The sequence below is a fragment of the Nasonia vitripennis genome, chromosome 1 (assembly GCF_009193385.2).
Source record: "Nasonia vitripennis strain AsymCx chromosome 1, Nvit_psr_1.1, whole genome shotgun sequence".
Classification (NCBI taxonomy): Eukaryota; Metazoa; Arthropoda; class Insecta; order Hymenoptera; family Pteromalidae; genus Nasonia; species Nasonia vitripennis.
In genome coordinates this window covers 28,072,816-28,093,365 of record NC_045757.1, presented here as the reverse complement: position 1 = coordinate 28,093,365, position 20,550 = coordinate 28,072,816, and the positions used below count along the sequence as shown (strand labels likewise).

General features: G+C 36.6%; 1 protein-coding gene and 2 long non-coding RNA genes across 6 annotated transcripts in view; 1 reads left to right on the top strand and 2 right to left on the bottom strand.

The window, feature by feature from the left end:
• LOC100117814 (anion exchange protein 2) overlaps positions 1 to 20,550 on the top strand; it is a 63,943-nt gene that overhangs the window by 4,879 nt on the left and 38,514 nt on the right. For 2 of the 4 annotated variants that reach the window (XM_008213958.4, XM_001601905.6), the window contains exon 2: positions 16,282 to 16,496. In XM_008213958.4, coding sequence (XP_008212180.1) covers positions 16,401 to 16,496 — 96 coding nt within the window. In that variant the 5' untranslated portion in view covers positions 16,282 to 16,400. Of the gene's footprint in view, positions 1 to 9,418; positions 9,589 to 16,281; positions 16,497 to 18,524; positions 18,624 to 20,550 lie in introns of those variants that run through there. The other 2 variants (XM_008213959.4, XM_016988825.3) reach the window with 2 other exon arrangements.
• Positions 1,621 to 5,348, bottom strand: LOC116738557. Its single transcript, XR_004344830.1, has 2 exons — positions 4,919 to 5,348; positions 1,621 to 3,897 (listed from the first exon to the last, which is right to left on the bottom strand). It is a non-coding gene; the product is annotated as an uncharacterized LOC116738557 (long non-coding RNA).
• On the bottom strand, positions 17,979 to 20,404 carry LOC116415804. The gene is made up of 2 exons (XR_004226364.1): positions 19,945 to 20,404; positions 17,979 to 18,614 (listed from the first exon to the last, which is right to left on the bottom strand). It is a non-coding gene; the product is annotated as an uncharacterized LOC116415804 (long non-coding RNA).

Here is a 20,550-nt window from a genome sequence, read left to right as displayed (position 1 = left end):
ATACATGTAAGCTCAATATGCAGCCTTCAACGTTTATTCTAGTTTCTAACTCAGTCGTACATTTCATCCTATAGATACGTACTATTTTCATTTTGTATGTGAGAATAATAAATGATAAAAGAGTAAAATTATAAAATATGTCTCAGTCTGTTAATTCTATCAGATGACAATTGTTTCGTATTACTTTTTCTTGTATGGGCGAAACGTGAAACCCGATTCAGTGAGATCTGTGCGATCATGTACTGTCGGACTGTCAGCCACTGACAAATTATAAAAATCATGGAGATACTTAATTGTGATAGCGACTGTCTATATGCGAGTGGTCACGTTACTATTTCGCGCAAGCCTTAGTATGCTTTGTTCACTGATTTATTCAAGTATTTTCTATGACATCAAATTTGGAAACAATCCAGAGCGTTTATGCATCAGCAATTGTCGTATACAAAATTATATTACACAAAAACTGGTTGAACCTGGTTTCGACACCAATAAAAGTAAAAGTATCCTGTCTTTCAGGCAATCATATTGCATCGAACATCTGATTATTATTATATTTTAAGAACGTTGATCGTTTGACACAAAGAAGACAACGTACGTGGAAAATTACGTCAACTGCCTCAAATGGGGTCAATTAATCGAATCATGGAAACGCTTTTCGCGGAAATACTGATAATTTACATTGATCAGATTTAGTCCGGAATAAAAATAGGACAATAATAACAAATTTCGAGTTACGTATTTTCATTAATTGCAAGTAATTTGTGTATCAGTATGAGAAAACCAGATTTTTGTTGCTAAAGTACTGCTTTGAGCTTTGAAATATTAACCCAAATATATTTACATAACAGTAAAGATAATATTTTTTAATGATAACAGTACAAAATATTAGTACACACAATATCTTTATGCACATAGTGTATCGATTTTATGATAATTTGGGAGCATGAACAATTGAGTCACAATACATGAATAAATTAAAAACAGATAACTTCTGTTTCGCCTAAATTTTTATGGACTCAAATATTGATCAATATGTCTTTCCGTTCATCATCTAGGAGACATTTTATTTATCATATCTTGAAAACTATAGATGTCCATACTGTGTACGCTTTTTCATAGGCTGAAAAAGAAATCTGAGCCCACAGACCAGTCGAGGTTGACTTAAAAAGAGCCATTGTCTCGCATTGTCTTAAATCCGCAAAGGACTTGATTGCGTAACAACGACAGCCCGCGTGACGTGCCAGAGGTTTCAACGATAAAAAAGACCAATCTATGAAATAAAAGTCCTCGCTCGCCAATTCCTCGCTTCAAAATCACGATGCTGATTTTTTCTTTTTCTCTCCTTCCTTATGTATTTAGGCACGGTGATATACTGTTTCGCATAAACGGTCACTGAAACGTCCTGTAAACGTTTGTCTTGCCAGTTGGATATTTTTAAACGTGACTGTACGACGACAGAGAAATCTTGTATAAAAAACGATAGCGCACCATATGTTGCGGCATTGGGAATCGAATTTTATGGAAGAATTAAGCGCGAATGGAATAGAATTGCGCATTTTTATAATTGAATTGCTCTAAAGTATGTAGTGATTTGACCATATGAAAAAAAGGAAAATAAAATAATTGTTAAAATTGTATGTATATATTTTTACGGGTTTAAAAATTATAGATATACTAGTACAATAAATATGAATATAGTGGGATTCCTTGTGTACATGACTTCTACTGGTGTTATCAAACGTTTTCACTGAAGTGTAAACGCTTCAACATGGTAAGCAATGCAATATTAATCGTTTTCCCTCCAAAAATGTACACTAACCTTATTTTGATAGACGTCAAGCTTTCTTGGTTTAACCTTCAACTAAGTGCAAGGTCTTTACTTCTTTGCAACTTTTTTACATTTGAATTAAGAATATCACCTGCGAATGAGCAATTCACGGATCAATGATCTTATATTTTGATAATATTTATTTTCACGATTATTAGAGGAAATAACGACTATGCATATAATAACCTACTGTTTTGTAACCATACTGAATTTTAATTAGCTGTCAAAATTCAATAACGTTAAAACACTGTGTAGGTAATATAGATTAAAGCCAAATCCTTTGGTTTATCGAAAACACTTGCACGTATGTATATTGTATACGCTTCACGCGCGCATGCAGCCTGTGCAATTTCGCATATGTGCTCAAGAGAGCCTTCGCAAGGGCTGTTTTATCCCCGCAACATTGAGACAAAGCCTCGAGCTGACGCCGGCGAGCAATCTGCACAGAGCAAGCAGCCACTTGCCTATCAGCCGAAGGATTTTCTGAAACAGTTAGCTTGCGTGAATCGATAAGCGCGCAATACGTGATGCCTGTGTGCACATCGCCAGCGTCGGCGTCCTATACGCGCGATGTGTCTCAATTCGCTTTACGTATTCTGTACGCTACAGCGTTATTATATACTGAGGCGTATATACTTACTTTACATTGTGGGTGCTCACTTGTTTTTTTTATATTTTATTTAGTAGAGAGCAATACTATGCTAGTAAACTGTATTACGTTGTCAAATATTTTGTTTGATTTTGTATTAATGGTTTGTTTTTTAATTTTTAAAGATTGTTTGTTGCAAAATGTTTTCAATCTCATCGAATCAGATGGTATGATCTTCCAATGCTCATTCATTATGATGGTTTAGATTCTATACATATAATTTCTTTTATTTTTGGTTCACATTGTCGATTCTTAAACCATCACATATTTACTAAGTTGTATTTAAACCAAGATAACAATATATGTGTACTTTTTGTGTGAATATTTGTAAAAAAAGTTCTATGTCAATGTCTATCATCTGCCAGAAATTACTAGCTTTTTGTATTGTCCTTCTCAATGAATGTAACAAAGACATCGTTCAATTCTATGTCGCTTCTATAATAGGCGTTCCAGCAGCGTGAAACTGAGAAGCAAATGCGGTCGTGCATTGAAATCGATCCTTTTACCACTATGACGTTGATTATGATAATCAGTTGACGCCGATGCGGTATATAAATTTATTGTAACCGATATCTGTTTGACCGTCGTAAAATACTATGTGACAATCGGAAGTTATATTTTTGCTTTTTCTCAATTTGATTCTTCCCGCGCGAGTAGAATTTACTTTCTATCAAAATTGCAACATAAATTCTTTCAACTGTATATAAAAAATTTATATTATTTGTGCACTAATCCAAAGTTGCTTTCACCACAACTTTAGTCGACTTCAAACAGCATTTATATGCTCATTTTGTTTTATTGTAAAAAATCATTAATGTTTTAGGAAGTAAAGTAGCTGCAGTTTGAGTTATATAATTAACAGTTTTTAGATTTTGTTTTTTATTTCTTTATCAATTAATAAATGTAATTGATCCAAAATTTGTAAGACTTCGTTTTTGTTGTATAGTTTTTAGAGTAGATCCACATATACGTAATCTGACATTTCGTATCAAAGTGATATACCAATAAATTTATCTTTGGTTTTTACGGAAGTGTGAGCAAGAAGGAACACTACTCGAGTTGATTCATAAAGAAGCGCTAGAGAATCAGCGAAAGTAATTTATTTTCTAAATTAAACAACTGCTGATATATAACGTTATTTTCGCTCATTCATTTACTATAGATATACAGCTATAGCGGTGTGTCGATAAAGCAAAAACCCTGTACGTCTCCACGCGAACCTCTATGCGAGGATAACGGCCCAAGCAGCCTTTATCGATCTCACCTGGGTCGTTTTCCTCCAGCACACACCTATGAGCACACAGTCGCCATTGCATAAGGCATTCTCTCAACCTGGCACTACTGCAAAACTCGTCGTCGCGTGTGAGGCGCCGATGATCTAACTTGGGTTTGGCCGGTTGTTGAGAATCCACATGCGTACCTAGACAGAGGTGGGATTGATAAATTAATGCGTACAGTCGAGCGATCGTCCGAGGGTGATAGAAAAAGTTTGGCCAAGACCGAGGTCAGGACGAAGTTGTTTCCTGCTCTCGTCCAGCTACTTGGGGTATTGGTGGTAGTCGACCGTGTGTGGCTTCTAATAAGATAAGAAAGTTTTGTAAATATTGTGCGTGGGAAAAGTGTCGCGCTGGAAAATTTCCATGCCCGCTTATTGCGGGCAAGGGCGCGTACTTGTATTTTATCGCGTAATCTTTGTCTGAAAGCTCGAATCGAGGGGAGTTAAGGTGCCCGCATAAATTATTTGGTTTATCGGCCGGGATTGCGGACGTGAAGAGATCAAATTCTTTTTTTAGATTGATTTCCGTTTTTATAGAAATTGTTATCTCGGATTTTGATACTGCGTATTTGAGATTGCTTCAAGGTTCTTGTAAAAAAGATAGGAAAAGGTTGTAGTAAACAAATCAGAGGAGAACTTTTCTGTTATTTCGTGTGAGTTAATAGTGAATATTTTAAAAAATTAGATATTTTGGACAAAAGGATAGATTAACTTTCATTTCAAATAGATTGATGTGAAGAATATTCTAGAAGAAAGCCTATAAAGAAAAGGATCATTGAACCAATCGAGAGATGTTTATGGAATAAGTACTATAAACACCTGATTAGGCTGGCCCTAGCCCTTACCAGCGAGAACAAGAAGGAACGCCAGTACTATACTGAACTGTATTTTAAAAAAAAGTAACTTTGGAAGAATTTAAATTCCACGAACGCAGCAAATAATAATATGCTGTAACAAAGAAGCGAAGCATACAGTTTACACGACTTACATAAAACGATATCAGTAATTGTAACATTCCTCTTTGTAAGACCACGTCACACACAAGACAGAAATATTCTCATATTCATAAACGATCTGTAGCGCGGAGACGTATGCTCAGTAACTCTCAGATCAATTTAAGCATCCATCACATGACAATGTGAAAGTGAGCTCAACGTATACATACGTATCATGCGCCTGATGGTAATCATCTCTCTCGTAGTTGTCGCTGTCGTCCGCAAGGAATCGTTCACCTCTTGCTCGAAACCATCGTCATCCCCACTCAAGTCACGGGATCTCGCACATTTCTCTCTCCCTCTCTTTCTCTTTACCCTATAGTATGATCACGAGACGTCGCCTGGTAAGAGGATTTAAACGCAAGGCAGGAGAAATTTTACCATACTAAGTTAACTGCAACGCGGATAGTATATGCATACAAAGTAAGGCATCATTATACAAAAGTGAGTAGAGGTATGCGTCGACGAGAGTATGGGCGAAAAAACTGCGCCCGCGAGCCGCGTGATTCATCGTCACGAGACGTTGCGTGTGTATGGTGTTATATTGTTTTATGTACACAGAGAGACGAGAGCTACGCAGGAACGAAGCGCGGATTAAACTAATTGCAAAAGAGAATGAGACAGAGAGAATCGGCAGCATTACAGCACGTGATGATACGAGTTCCCGGCTGTATATAGACGCGATGAATATGTCCAGTCGCCAGTGTGCGGAATTCGTAATCGCGCGCACGCGCTCGTGCGTCATTATGATGAGAGATCTCTTTTTTATTTTAGGCTTAGCGCTGGACGCGTTGTTTCCCGGAAAGTCCAAACGAGGTCCCTGGGGAATCGTAACTCTCTCGCTCTGCCTTATACAAACTCTTGGGGGTCTATTCTTCTTTTTACGATTAGTTTCTCTGGGGAGCGTTGATACGTGCGGCAATGAAACGCTCTTTTTAGGACGTGAGCAGGACGTGTATTTTCGCAAAATCTTACGCAAAGGCTCTATGCCGGTATACTGATTGATTGATATTAATGAGAGCTCTTGTTAAAAATATCGCCGAAATTCATTGTCTTGAAGTAGAGAGCTGCTGAGTGCTTCTGGAATGCCCTGAATTTATTATACGGGATCAGAGTTAAGACTTAATAGAGCTTATACTTTTTTTTTATCACTGTCGTGATCGCCTGTTGGCGTAGGCGTCGTTTTTGGAGTGACTTAAGTATTGTTTTGAATATTAAAGTGGGTTTAATTAAGATAAAGTACAATGTCATTTTATGAAAGTGAGCTGAATAAATTTATTAAATTATTGTTTGTTTTTAAAAAATATTTGAATAATGTTTTAGAAGTAAATTTAAATCAAGGTTTGTTGAAAAATGTATAAATATAATAAAGAATTGAGCATGTTTCACTGCAGTAACTGAAGTGTTCAACATCTATTAAAGACTAGCGCTCTCCGCATTTTTTTCTGTATATTGCTGTACAACTAATTTTCAAAATACCAAGAGCTTTTAATGATCCTCGTAAGAACGTAAGTCACATGCACCAAGACTGATTGAGTATGAGCTTTTTCTGCGTTATTATTATAAATTCGAAAACAATATGGTTATGAATTTCTTTAAATTATTATTATCAAATAAACATTGGTGACACGAAATTTTGAATCAGTCGGTATTTAAAACATTATTTACTTGACCATGTATTTCTAAATACTAAGACTGATAGATACATATTGAATATAATGCTTGCATACGATTACATTTCAGAATTTTACGTGGGAGTCATATGGTCTCACTCGTTATTCAAGCGTCCGAATCCGGTAATGCGATGCGTGCTGATAAGATATGTTATACATCCGTTTTTACTCTCTTATGGAGTACTTTATAAATCGATCTATTTTTTTATGCTTTGGATAGCTCACCCTGATAATGATGTTATTATACTATAGCATGTTTCAAATCGTGGTATGACGGTCAGCTTCAGCAAAGAGTAATCACATCAATTTAGAAGTAAAATTCTTTCATTAATGGCTATTTTTTACAAAAATGTTCGTGCTGGTATATAGTTAAACGCAGTTACTACAAGACTACGTTTATAAGAAAGTTTCAAATATAAGCTGCTTATTCTAAGAAATAGCAAAAGGAATGAAGTTAACGAGACAAAGTTGCATAAAACTAAATCGGTTATAACTACTTTTCTCTGAACTGTATATCCTTATGTATGTAATACATAAGGAAGTAATTACAACAAAATTTGTTAAATTATTTTATGATTTTTTTAAGAAGTATTGAAGTAATGTTCACTATAACAACGTATTACTTGATATCAATTTTGTACACAATATTTTTTTTTATTTTATTTTCTAATACCACGATATTATAGATTAAATGATTTCGACTTTTCGAATTGGTAAAATACAGGTGCCTGTTGGGTAAATCGATTTTGTATAATCGACGTGTAATAAAAACCCCAGAAATAAGGTTACAATTCATTATTTCATTAGCATTTTATCACTTAATCAAATCAACGTGTGTAGCGTCTCCATTATTTGCACGAAGCTAGGTGGAAAAATTTACGAGAATTTTCTGTTGAGAAAATAAAAAATGTATAATTTCTACTTTTAGCATTACATTGAAGACTATTTCTCTGACCACTTTAATACATCGAAATTAAGACCGAAATCTAAATATTATCAGGTTATTCCACCTCGGCCATCCAATCAAAGTGCCTCCATTGAGGTGAAGCAATCAAAACTTCATACAACAATATTCCTTCATTCTCAACAAATCAAAATATCTTATTTATCTACCATGACCTAATTACTTATATGTCCTTCTATAATTTCGTGTCGTGTGATCATTACGAAAGAAAACAAAACGCAATTCCTCAGCAAGCTTTCAGTGAAGAAAAGTTCGAATTAACGCACTTACATTATCAGCGATCTCTATTTCCATGAAATTAGTAATAAACTCCCGAGCATTACATTTGTCATTACCGATATCCATCGGAATCTCGTGACTACTTTTTGTAGGATCGCGTGCGTTTGTACTTTTTTTTTTCGTCGTTCCAGTCACGCGTTCGTGCGCAAAAACAATTGGACGCCGACGACAATTGGAAGACGGAGTAAAAAACGCGGACACAAGTTCGTTAATGGCAATTCTCACCAATGCTATTTCTACAGCAGAGAGCGACACTCTCTCTCTCTCTCTCTCTATATATATATATATTTCTCTTCGTCTCTCTCTCTCTCTCTCTCTTTTCAGCGTACAGAAGCCATCATCGCGTCGCTTATGGCAATTGATGTCTCTTTGAATCCCGCTTGCGTTATCAATCGGAATTGAAAGTTGAAAAAGTAAGTGCGTGCCTCTGCCTTTTGTGCGTTGTCCAATCGTAGCCATTTAATGTTTAATTACTGAGACCACGTAAGAAAGAGTAGCATATGGTGGTAGCGAGCAATGGCCATTTGCATGATATAAAACGAAAATAAAGTTCCTACGGCGCCTTGTTCATATGTGCGCTGGTTATGTAATGTAGCTGACGAAATTGAAGATTGTTTGTTTGGTCACTTAAATGTGCCAATTAAGTGTATGTGCTTTCACTGTTGCTGCTCTCTTTGTCGAATAATAAAGCCTCTTGAACTCGATATGTAATTTTTAAATTTATTGTATAAGATTGTTTTTTTATATTAGTAGCGGTTATGATTTTTGTGTAAAAATCACGAGAAAAATTAAGAAAAACTTCTGTCAAAGCGATTAAAAACTAAAAAAAATAAACAAAGTTCTACATTTCTACAACACGCTTAAGGACCTACGAAGACCTGAAAAAAATACATGGATATTTCACGTCGTTACATGAACAAGAAATGGCTATACTGTTCAAATTGGCTTGTAGTTTGTATCTGGGATTGCAAATAGAAAATGCTATATCATTAGTATCAAAGTACGGAAAAAGAACTACATTGAAAAAATATTTTTATAATTTAATCATCGTGGACGTACAACGCAGAATTTGAAATTTATTCACAATCGAGAACAAGATGAAGAAACTCATTCTATGAAAGTTGCAGTTAACAAGTTTAATTTAGTTTGCTTCAATTGAATAAGGGAATAGTCGACTTCCGTGCCAGGCTTAACAATTTACCTCTGCTGCTCTAAGCATTGCAGCAAGTTATGACTGTTTGATGGATAATTGAAAATCAATTTTACGATAGCTGTGGTCAGTAACGATTGATTTTCAATATACTACGAGGTTAGAAAGAATAAACTGTAACAATAATGTTCAACGCAGTTTTATCTGTAAAAAATAAGTTGCTCGAAACAAAATTTTTCTCCGATATTTATATATAATTTGAGTTTATATAAGTAATTCACAATTGTCTATGTAAAATAAAATGATACAAACTACTAGTATTTTTCCAACAAATTTAAAATTCGTACAAGTTATCACTTTCTGAATCCGCGTTTGTCATATGCTGACAACAACCCCGCATATCCTCGCACACATAACCCATTACGAGGCCCGACTAAGAGACGTCAGTATGTATAATATATCAGTCAACAACAGGCGAACGATCTCCAGAGAGTCCACTCGCGACTGGTTAACCCGTTGTTCCTCCTCTCTTTCTTTCTCTCTTACTCGCTCAGCAACGAGGAACTAAAAGCTAAGCTCGGAATCGGCGCGAGCCAGTCAGTTGCGTTCGCCGGCTCACCGAGTTCACGTCTATCTATACCTACGTGCGTACGCGAGTGTGCAGAAGACATACGCAAATCATAGATCGCGAAAGTAGCTCTCGACGGGGAGAATCGATCGAAAAGAGGAGCACTTCCGAGGTCCAGTTCGGACAGCTATAAGCTACGGGAGCAGGTAAAACCGGATTTCGCAAAGTAGTATATATACATATATGCGTGCTCTAAACCTGTATAGATATATGCTAAGTAGTTTGCGCACGTGTGCCACAGTCGCGGAGAGTTGCCGAATAATTTCATCCGGTGCTGAGAGTCACATATAAGCATGTACTCAGTGTTATGCCGGCAAAGAGCGTAACGAAAGTTGCTTAGACTCGAGCCTGCGTCATGAGTTGAATTTGTTAGAAGTATAGTCGCATTTCTTTCTGAACGGATTTGCTAATTCGGTGAGCCAGGCTGGCCTTCCGGGCTATACTCAATGTTGTAATAATTTTGAACAAAGACTAGTTTTGGGTTGTTATTCCTATCAACATTATTTTCAACAGCATGGGTGTGACCGTGTTATAAATTGAACGACAGTGGTATTGTGCTTCAGTTTTTATTTCATCTCTTTCTCTCTCGGCGGTGTTTTTCCATCTCGAGATATTTGTCATGGGTGTCTTTTTGATTCTGTCAGCGTCGGACGTAAAAAGAATTTATCAGCTCCAAGAATTGCCCCGATGATGTAACACATGGGATTCTGAATTCATCCATTCCGAAGCGTCAATTTTTATTAAAATGGTTTCTTTTAAAAACTGATATACATTTTGTTTGCTAATTGCTAAATTCTATTGCTAAACTCGATTGCTAAACTATTTTGCACTGACAATTTATTTATTAAGCCATCTTTGTTCTACAAATGCAATTGTATATTTTTACATGGATGAGAAGAGTTGTGTCTATCAATGCAGACAAACATTGTGTTAGGCTTTAATTTTTCAGAGCATACGCATAAATTGGCCGAATCAAGCGAATGAAGTCTAATCAATATAGGGTCTTCGAAGTCCTAAAATTTATTTTCATCAAATCATCGGTTCGATCAGCTTATTAAACATGTATAACATATATAAATTTTGGTGCACTCTACAATACAAATACAATTTACGTATAACTGGTAGAGCCTAGTGCTTAAAAAAATATTTTGTTCAATATTTTTGGTATTGAACGTTTTACGTCAGCCAACATGAAACGCCCACTTATATGCATTTATGAGTTTATAAGTATTTTAATGTCACCTTTATTTGAAAAACAAAACTTTGAGGCTTCTGAATGATATAAACTCATCAACGTTAAATAAAAAATGTTTTGGTTTAGTTAAAAATAGTGTATTATTTTTCTAGTCATCATTTTCAGATTATTGACACATTGAAACATATTTAAAAAAGTAAACCCCATAATATAGAAATTTAACTATCAACCGCGGCGTTGAAATTATCGATCACCCCTTGACGGGCATAATGGAAAACTTCCTTTTCATGAGGTGGCGTTGCAACCTCAGTATCACATCAGCTTTTAAGGGTTCACGAAGTGACCGTTGTGTGCCGTTAGCTTTGCATTTTCCGAGGCGGGATTTTGTCGTTGGTTCCGTCGGTAAATCAATAACACTGTTTAATTTTGTTTGAAATATAAAAGTTTAGAAATAATGTAAATATGATTTATATAAAAGAATATCTAATTTTTTTATTAATTTTGTTTACATTCAGCTAATAATTATAAATTTGATGTATTGTTATAATGTTTTAATTTATGCGTGTAAGTTATTTGATATACAAAAATTTCAGTCTGTTCAATTATGCCTAAATTAAAATCGCAGGTTTCACCGTTTTTCGAAGAATATATTTAAAAAATACATGCATAATTTATTTACGTGCTGCACATAAGCAAAACTATATATCACTATACTTATCAAAAATTCACTTCAGGTCATTAATCTTTTCAGTTCTTGAATATACACTAAAATTAGATATTTCTATGATCATCAGTCTAGTGCAATTGAAAAAATGTTCAAGTGCAGAAACGCGAGGTTAAGCTAATGAATTCTAATTGATTACATCATGTTAGCAGACCGTTATTGAACAAAAAATTAACATTATCAGATCGTCCAAACCTATAACAGTTTAGAATTTAAGCACTTATTGTCACTATTCAAAAATAATCCATCATATTTTAATGTCTGAGGAAACTTACAAGGATAAGTATGTGTTAATTTATTTGGGATTATTTTCGCTTAATTCATATACATTTCTCTTCAGTTATTTACAAAGGTCTACCCTAAAAAAATGTATGGTGCTTAGAATCGCATAATATTTTATATGGGAAGGTAAAATTTCTTTTTTAACTTAATAAATACGGAGAAAATAATGAACCGATGCATCTTTTACCTCAAAAAACTTTTTTAAAATTGCTATACTTTGATAAAAGATTATCAAAAATGCTAATAACAAAATTAAATATAGCATTAAATTATTTAGATACTACAGCTGATGGTCCGATTAGCAATTTAATCATTTCGTGACGCTCGCAAAGAGGTGCGTCTCGAATTCCAAATAGCCAGGATGACTCTCACTAGCGTCAAGAGACGCGAGCCAAGAGTCAAGTGACACTTTAATAATTATAACGTTTGAATGTATAATTAAGCCGATTTTAATGCATGACTTGCGCGCATTTGAAATCTTTTGATTTGTTACCTTTTGTTATTTTCAATCCTCGTTTCATTTTAGAGACATAGCGAACAAGTGAAAAGTCCATTGGAACAATTTCAGGTTGGTGTAAAGTTACCGAACATAGAAGAAATAATATATGAGATATCATATCATTCAAGTATCGATTACCAAATAATCATCACAATTTTTGTAATGAATTTGTTTTATCTGTTGAAATAGTTTAGGATACGCGAGCAAATATGGCTGCAAAGCTTTGATGTTATCGATCAAAGCCAGGTAAGCGAAGTTGAGTGATGCTTTACCAAGAGTGCGTGAATCTCTTTTTCTTTCTCTCTTCCCTCTTCCCTCTTCTCGTTGGTATAGAGAAAGGCAAACATTGGTTTCTCCTTCGGTAGCTGTATGTTTCTGGCACAAGGTTTTCGCAATCCGAACAGACGCGGGCTGGGCCACCTCTCGTCGTCCCTCGCCGTTTTCGAATGATTCTTACATAAATATAAGAGACAACGGAACTCGCGCGATTTAATTTCCACCACTGGCAGCTTTCTTGTGCTCGAGACTCGCCGGGGCCGCTTGAGTCATTGTATGGATTTTGCAAGTTGAATGTATTCGCGTAGGTCTGAAACAGAATGGAAAGTCTTGCTCGATGTTGTCTGATTGAGGGCTCGTGAATTTTAATTATTGACGACGTGAAGAGCATATAATATAGCCCTTACGAAATATATGAAATGGGCCCAGCATCATTTGCTGCATGTCTGGAATGGAATTTAATTGTTTATGATTTGCAAACACGATTTTTAAACATTTGATGCATCATTTAATGTACCAGCGCTCAAACACGTGATATGACTGAGTGTAAAATGTAAGATGAAACGATAAAAATATATCATTGAATTATTGTATCCATACCTTCAACTTTTTTGCAGTGTAGATCTTGCAAAATTAGTCTTCCTTCTTGATGTAAAGTATATAGTCATAATTTGTATTGCTTAAAACATAACAATTCTGAGAAAATCTAAAAGTTATGTACGGCACAATGGATTAATAATCTCGAACAATGGCTAATCAGCAACAATAAAAACTCTTACTCGAACGTATACTTTCCAAACAAAATTAATTATTGTAGCGTTATGACTATATAGTAGCTTACCAGAAGCAGAATAAAAATTCTTTCCGCGAGTTCATTCCTCAATCCACTTTGGATTTTACCGATCTGTTCGTTCTTCCAAGCAACTTTTAATCAAGCAATCACAAAACTTCCTTCGCGGAGTCTTCCGCTTAATTAAATCATAGTCGAAGGGGTTTCATTATCGAAGCTCTCGAAAACGGTGAGACGCCCTCGTTAATGTTGTTTGAGTGACCTTGAAAAACGGCGCCCGATATGTGTAACGCGCAAGTGCAGCGGAGAAAATGAAGACAATAATAAAAGAAGATGCGAACACTAGGCACATGTTCGCCAGCAGGTGGCAGTGGCACGAAAAAGAGCTTACGACTATACGGTCTATTAAAGTTCCGATCAAAACAAAACAAACGCGCCTGGTATGGTCTTTATACCCAGAACAGATACAGCCAGTTGATTATAGTGTATCTTGAGTGTCTGCATGAAGCTTTGTTATCGTTGCGTGTATTAATTAACATTTTACACTCGCCGCTTCGGTGAATTGCTCAATGGGTTTCTTACAGTTTGGCTTTGTTACAAACAGAGAGGAGACAGAGTCAAAAGCGAAAAAGTAGACGACGGGACTCGAACTCGCGGACCCGAGAGCCAGAGGCCTGTGCTCTAACCACTGAGCTAACGTCTACGATGCATTCGGACGCTATGCATCGTAGTACGGTTCGGCGGACTCTTATCGCTGACTTGTCTTCGCTACTCGCGTTGCAGACGTGTGCGTCTGTGACACCACCCCCTTTGAGGCGAGCCGTCCTTGGCTCGCGCACTTCCTTACCGATAGGCAGTTCCTGCTTTCTTCGGCCTTGTGTCTCGGCCTTCGGCCATGTTCGGACACAAGACTGCAAGGCTGCATTACCATGCAGATTAGAGGCGTCCACACATGATCTATTCAGACTTATGACTTACAGAGGCTTGATCTGGGGCGTCTATTGGTGGAGTGCTGTCAAGGGTAAGGTAGGTGTAGTTAATGTAGGTAAGGTAGGAATTGTCGTGGATCGAGAAGAGATCTATTTTTTTAGCCGGGTTCTAAACCGGTGATCTCCCCGTAAGGGATGCCAGAATGTTACAAACAGAGAGGAGACAGAGTCGAAAGCGAAAAAGTAGACGACGGGACTCGAACTCGCGGACCCGAGTGCCAGAGGCTTGTGCTCTAACCACTGAGCTAACGTCTACGATGCATTCGGACGCTATGCATCGTAGTACGGCTCGGCGGACTCTTATCGCTGACTCGTCTTCGCTACTCGCGTTGCAGACGTGTGCGTCTGTGACAGCTTATATTTCAAAAAGTTAAATATCGTTGTTTTATAGTTGGGAAATTTTATGATTCCGAATGACGTCTTGAATTGAAAAAACATTTAAATCAAAATAGACTGATTATTGAATTATTTAAAGGATTTTACATATACACCTACCTATACATCGATCTCTATATTATTTGAATTAGAAGTAAGGCTTAAATGTACATTTTTTAAATATTTTGCTCGCTATACTTTTAGAAGCGTTTCTTTTAGAAAAAACTACGAGATTGCATATTCTAAATCATGTTCAATTGTTTCCTTTTAGTTCCTACAAAAGCAAATAACTTCACTTGATGAATATTCATGTCCATTACTATCTTTTATTGAAACACATATTTTCAAAGCTCTTGGCATCCCAATTTTAACCGACTTGTGATTGGATGAACATACTAGCTAATAATATTTTGCAAATACTTGTAAAATAGTTTTTTTTTCATATAAATATATACAGATTTATGAAATAATTAAAAAAATATTTTATATACTTTTTTGGATTTTCTATCGCCATTTTTACGTAGAAAATCCTCATCGCGCTGGAGACTTTTCAACAAATCCGTCGGCATCAAGAAAGGAGACTTGCTGGGCTAAATCACACTTAGACGATAAATCGTTGCGCGCAGCGGTATACTACTCGTGCGCACCGTAAACACGCCGTACATCGCGATTTGTGAGGCTTGAGAGTAAGGAGCTCGATCGGAAGCCCCGGAGAGCGGCAACGATGTTCGAGGAATCCGTCTGGATCAGGGAAAAGTGAAACTGAGAAAGTCTTGACATTTCTCTAGGGTTTTCATTTGTTTTTTTGTTTGGCTTCTTATTTGCTTCCTGTTTTCGAATTGCTTGCGTTTTTCGCCCGTAGCTCACTTATTTATTCTACTTTATACATTTTAGTATAGTCTTTGTAATCAGTATTTTTCTTAGTTAATAATGAAGTGATGTATTACTAGCTTTATTTTTGCACTATACTTTTTAGCTTGTGATAATATCAGTAAATTTACGACTGCTTGAAGGGTTTTGTTACAAATCGATCAAGACATATTGATAAATTGAAAAGTTGCAGACATCTGTATAAACAAAAGATAGGTTAAAGGAATTCCTAATAAAATTTGCAAAGAGAATTTCTGAAGTTTTCTTTGCAAACGTTTTCCGCATTAGGAGGGGCAGAACGTATCGTCAGCATCTGTGGAGGGGCCGATCAGCCTCTGCTGTTCGTTGAAACCTTTCGTCAAATTATCCGCGCCTTCTTGCGAATGAACATTACCGCTAATGCTCCCGTCTGTCAATAAAGTTGTTGAAGTGTTATATATCGTTTGATTACTACTGCATTGACATGTAAGAATGTAGTGTAAACGTGCGGTGGGCGTTATACGAATAAAATTATAGTGACAGTGAATTTTTTTATTTAAAAATTTGCTACGAACACTATTTTGAATGTTCTTATTTGAGCTCACTTGCGCTTTTTAATTTATCAACATGTTCAAAATCACAGCCAGTTTATGTTGAAAAAATTGTACGCATCGAATTATACTAAATTAATACACGCACTACAACATAAAAAATAAATAACTTACTATGATAAATGAACATTTGAAAGCACAAAACAATTTCGATAAACTAATACGATGAATGGAGAGAATAAATAATTCGTTTTAAACGTAAAAAGAAACCATAAAGTTAATTTATTAAAACATCGTTTGCTGTTTCAGCAACTAGCAGGACGACGGAGCTGCCATCAGAGCGACTCCTCCACATGTGGACATCTCCGTCCCAACTAAGGATCGGACGGGCACCCAGAAAAAAGATCAGTCCGTAAAATAGACCGGCAATGAAGAAGTCCACCATGAGTAACAAAGGCGATAAACGAGCCATGCCTGCTAACAAGAGAAAACTCTCCTTCCTCGGTTTTGGCCAACGGATAGCGGTGAGTATTAAAATTGTTTTTAATTAAAACTGAACATTATGTTATATTATGCGTTTAGTATAAACTGCAACGATTTGTTGGCTAATTTTTAGTTGATTTTTTAATAAAAAATGTCATTTTTTGTGAGATTTGAATTTTTTTAAACATCGAAATTAAAAAATGTATTGTTTCCCATGCATCAATAAGAGTTTAAGGCTTACAATTCTTGTGAAACGCACACCGAATAGAAAAAAAATAACCATCAGTCTTTTCCTCGGTATACGGCACCCCCCCCCCCTCGATATAAGCTTCTTAAATACGAAATCCGATTGCGTAAATGAAGTTCCGATGCGCGGCGACTGTATTGTAGTACAATCGACCCAGAAGAGGTAGAAAGCAACAGACGAGAATTCGCATTATCGATTTTGAACGAGCTGAACAGCGTAAGAAAAGGAGCCCCCAAACGGTATACACCTCCTTGCGAGAAAAGGAAAATAACACAAGCTACCGCGATTTCTCAGACGCGTAGAAGTAACGTTAAGTAATTATTGAATCGCGCCCGCCAATCAGGTCAATCGGTCTGCGAGGTCATGCTTCTCTCGACGACTTCGTCGACGTCGACGTTGTTCCTTCATCTCAACGCGCACTTCGTCTTCTATTCTTTTCGCGCGTATATTGTTCTCTCTCTCTTCTCGGATGCTCTTTTTTCCTCCAGATAATGACGTCATGGCACATCGAAGTGGATAAAGAAAAACAAAGTCGGTGATCTGCTGTCTCATTCAGTATACCTCTTATTGTGGATTTTTCTATTTTGTTTTCGTACAATGTTTCATAATTTTGAATTGAACCGCAAGGAGCTACAGTTATGTCGTTCACTTTGTAGTGGAGAAAAATACATTTGAAAGCACTCATTTGCATGCACTGTTAAGAATATAGTACTGTGGATTATTTTAATCATTTTCAAAATTATTTTCGAGTAGATTTAAAGAGAATTTATCTAAACCAAATAGATTTATATTGCAATTATAGACGAGTGAGACAAGTATAACGAACAATGCTTGTCCTTTAAACTACTCGTTGTGTATTAACAACATTAAAATGAAACATTAATCATGTCTGTCTAGTTTAACAAGGTATTAGATAAATGAATCGAACAGCACAAAATAAATGAAAAGTTGGTCAAGGCACGTATAATTTCCATCGAGAAGTTTTTCTGTAATGTTATCATTCTTTTAAGTAAAAGGTGCAATGATAACTTATACAGAAGTATATAAGAAATAAATTACGTAAAAATGGAAAGCGAAAAAGCATTTCCTGTTAAATTCAAAGGTCATCGAAATTAGGGCGAGTTAGAGACGCCTCAATAGGAGCGATTTCGTCGTAAACAAGAAGGTCGAATTAGCGTATATTGGCGTGGAAATGAAGCGATTGACAATCGTCGATTAATAGTCTTATAAACTCTCTTAAAAAACCTTTCTCTTCACTGAAAAATCATACATCAGATAAATACCAATCTACAGCATTTTATTTATATTCTTTTTTCAATGTTCGTGCTTGTACTAGACGGTTATAACACTTATCATTAATACCCGCTTCTTAAAATTTCAGCTTTATAATTTCAGCATCACTTCGCATGTCATTGTCTTCATCATCGAAACTTCAGCCTTCATCAGTATAAGCGCGTATCGATCAACAAAAAGCCATTAACCGCTGCGACATCTTATTGTAAATCCACTGTTACACACTTGCTCGAGTCTACCACTAGCGCGATAATCCATATACTTAGATGCTTCTGTAGTTGATCTATATACCTATGAGATACGACCATCGGGTTACGTAACGCGTGCGGAAGCCATCCTGCAAATTCGATTACAAGACCAGTGTCAATCGTTGTGCTCTTCGAAAAAGAGCAAGATCGGCCCCGCCGAGAGATTATCAAGGTGCAGTTGAGCGCGAAGCGCGTGTCCTAATGCATTGCGATCGCGACTGCGAAGCTGGCGCTGCGAGTGCGGCTGTCAGTACTGGTTTTACCGGTCGACGTTGTTGTCATTGTTGTGAAAGTGGTGAAGATAGAGGCGGATGCGTCGGGCGGGAAAGAACGACGATGATGATTCGATAACTGATCCTGGGCGCGAACCACTGCGAGAGGTGATTTAATTATAAAATAGACTGTATGAATGTGTTATCTGATTGAAATTTTATTTTAGTTTTGATCTAGATTTTTATGTATGATTTATTATGTAGCGATAAGCCAAATAAATTCATAATCGATAGGTTTATATTACACATGTACGTTTTTCTTTTTTATTGCATGCTTCACTGCCTTATTATTTATTTTTGCTTCTAACTTTTTCTTTTCTCATCTTTCAGTCTGGAATATTTCTTTTACCCTTTTGCTTACTTAGCATTTTATTTTTGCTTGTCTTGTTTGAATCTATATTTCTTTGCTCGGCTCTTCTCTTCCTCCAGTATCTCGCATTTCAATTGCACAGACTTACAAATTCCGAGTATTATAATACTTTATTCTGTGTAACTGACCCTGGTAGAAATTGGCCGATTTAAAATGGTGAAAAAGCTAAGAACTTGGTAGTTTTCTTTGTCAGTACTTGTTACAAGATGTAACGCTTTTTATCCTAGTTCTTTGGCAGTTCTTAGATCGAGCTGTTTTTGAAAAATAATGCCCAAGATAGTTGGTCAAATGACAACGTTTACTTGGCTCGGTTGGCTAAGACGCGCGGCTATCCTTGTGCAGGGCTCGGGTTCAAGTGCCCGGTCGCTCGAAATTTTTCGGATGATTTTTCGCATGCAAATCATTATTCTATAAACTTTCATTAAAAAAAACTCGAATACAAGTCTGCTAGTAATGATTTTCCGATTTTAACCTCGAATCGCCATTAACCACGTGCACCTGTGTCATACTATTTCACCAACTATCTTCGGAATAAAATAGTTAAGAATACTCAATCTAAAAACTGCTAAAGAACTAGGATAAAAAGCGTTACATCTTGTAACAAAAACTGACAAAGAAAACTACCAAGTTCTGAGATTGACAACCTCAGAACTTCCAAATAACTTGGATACCGTTTCTACCAGGGGATGTGTATCTTTTGTATATGGAGTATAATTAATGCTATATACAAGGCAAATGTTAATGATGAAACATTAGGATATGATAAACTCTTCAACTAGAAGGATGTGATTTTACCATCTTATGCTGTTAGAGTAGCAGCAAAATAAATTAATTTTGGACAAGTCTTTTTCTCACTGTTATAAATTTTCAACATTCAATGTATAAAGTCTCTGGCTAGCAAAGATAGGTGGCGCATAGATAGGCGCTTTTACGTGTTTTTTTTTTTTTTTTTTTGAGTGAAACATTCTCGTCAACGCATAGAGTTAAAATATTGGGTTTTATGAAAAGGTTTCTAAGACAAATATATGACTCATAAAGAAAATTGCATTTAGCACATACGATCGAATGTCGATTTTCTACCTTCCCAACGACGTTCGACTAAAATTTGCGCATACAATAATTTTTGTATATCAGCTAACTTTTCCTGCATCAGTCGCTGATTTTCGGCCACCCTTTCTCCTACTGACCGTGAAACTGTGGGTAACCCCAACTCTCCCCGTTCTGGTTCAGGGTCGTTGCTGTCCGGAGCAGATACCACATCAGCAGCGCAACTCACTGCTGCAATTGCTGCAGCAACTGCTTCCCGGAAATGCACGGAGAGCTACGTGCGCGCACATATCCGTTTCTACCCCCCTCGAAGCCGAGAAGAGGAGAGTCGCTGCAGGGAGGGATGAAAATTGGGAATCGCAAGATCGATCGGCAGAAATGCGCCGTCGCCATCTGAATAGGGGAGGCTCTTTTGGGCGTTTCTTCGTCGAGCCCGATATCGCGCTGCCACACACTCTCGAACGTTTCACGATTGTCCTCTTTGTCGCGTGTGTGTGCGCGCGATGCAGCAATGCTTTGAAAGCTGGCTTTTTTTGGAGGATCGATCTAAATGGAGCGCGATGAATAGAGAGCGAAATTATAAATAGATGCTGCTGCTGGTTCGAACGCCTTGATGCC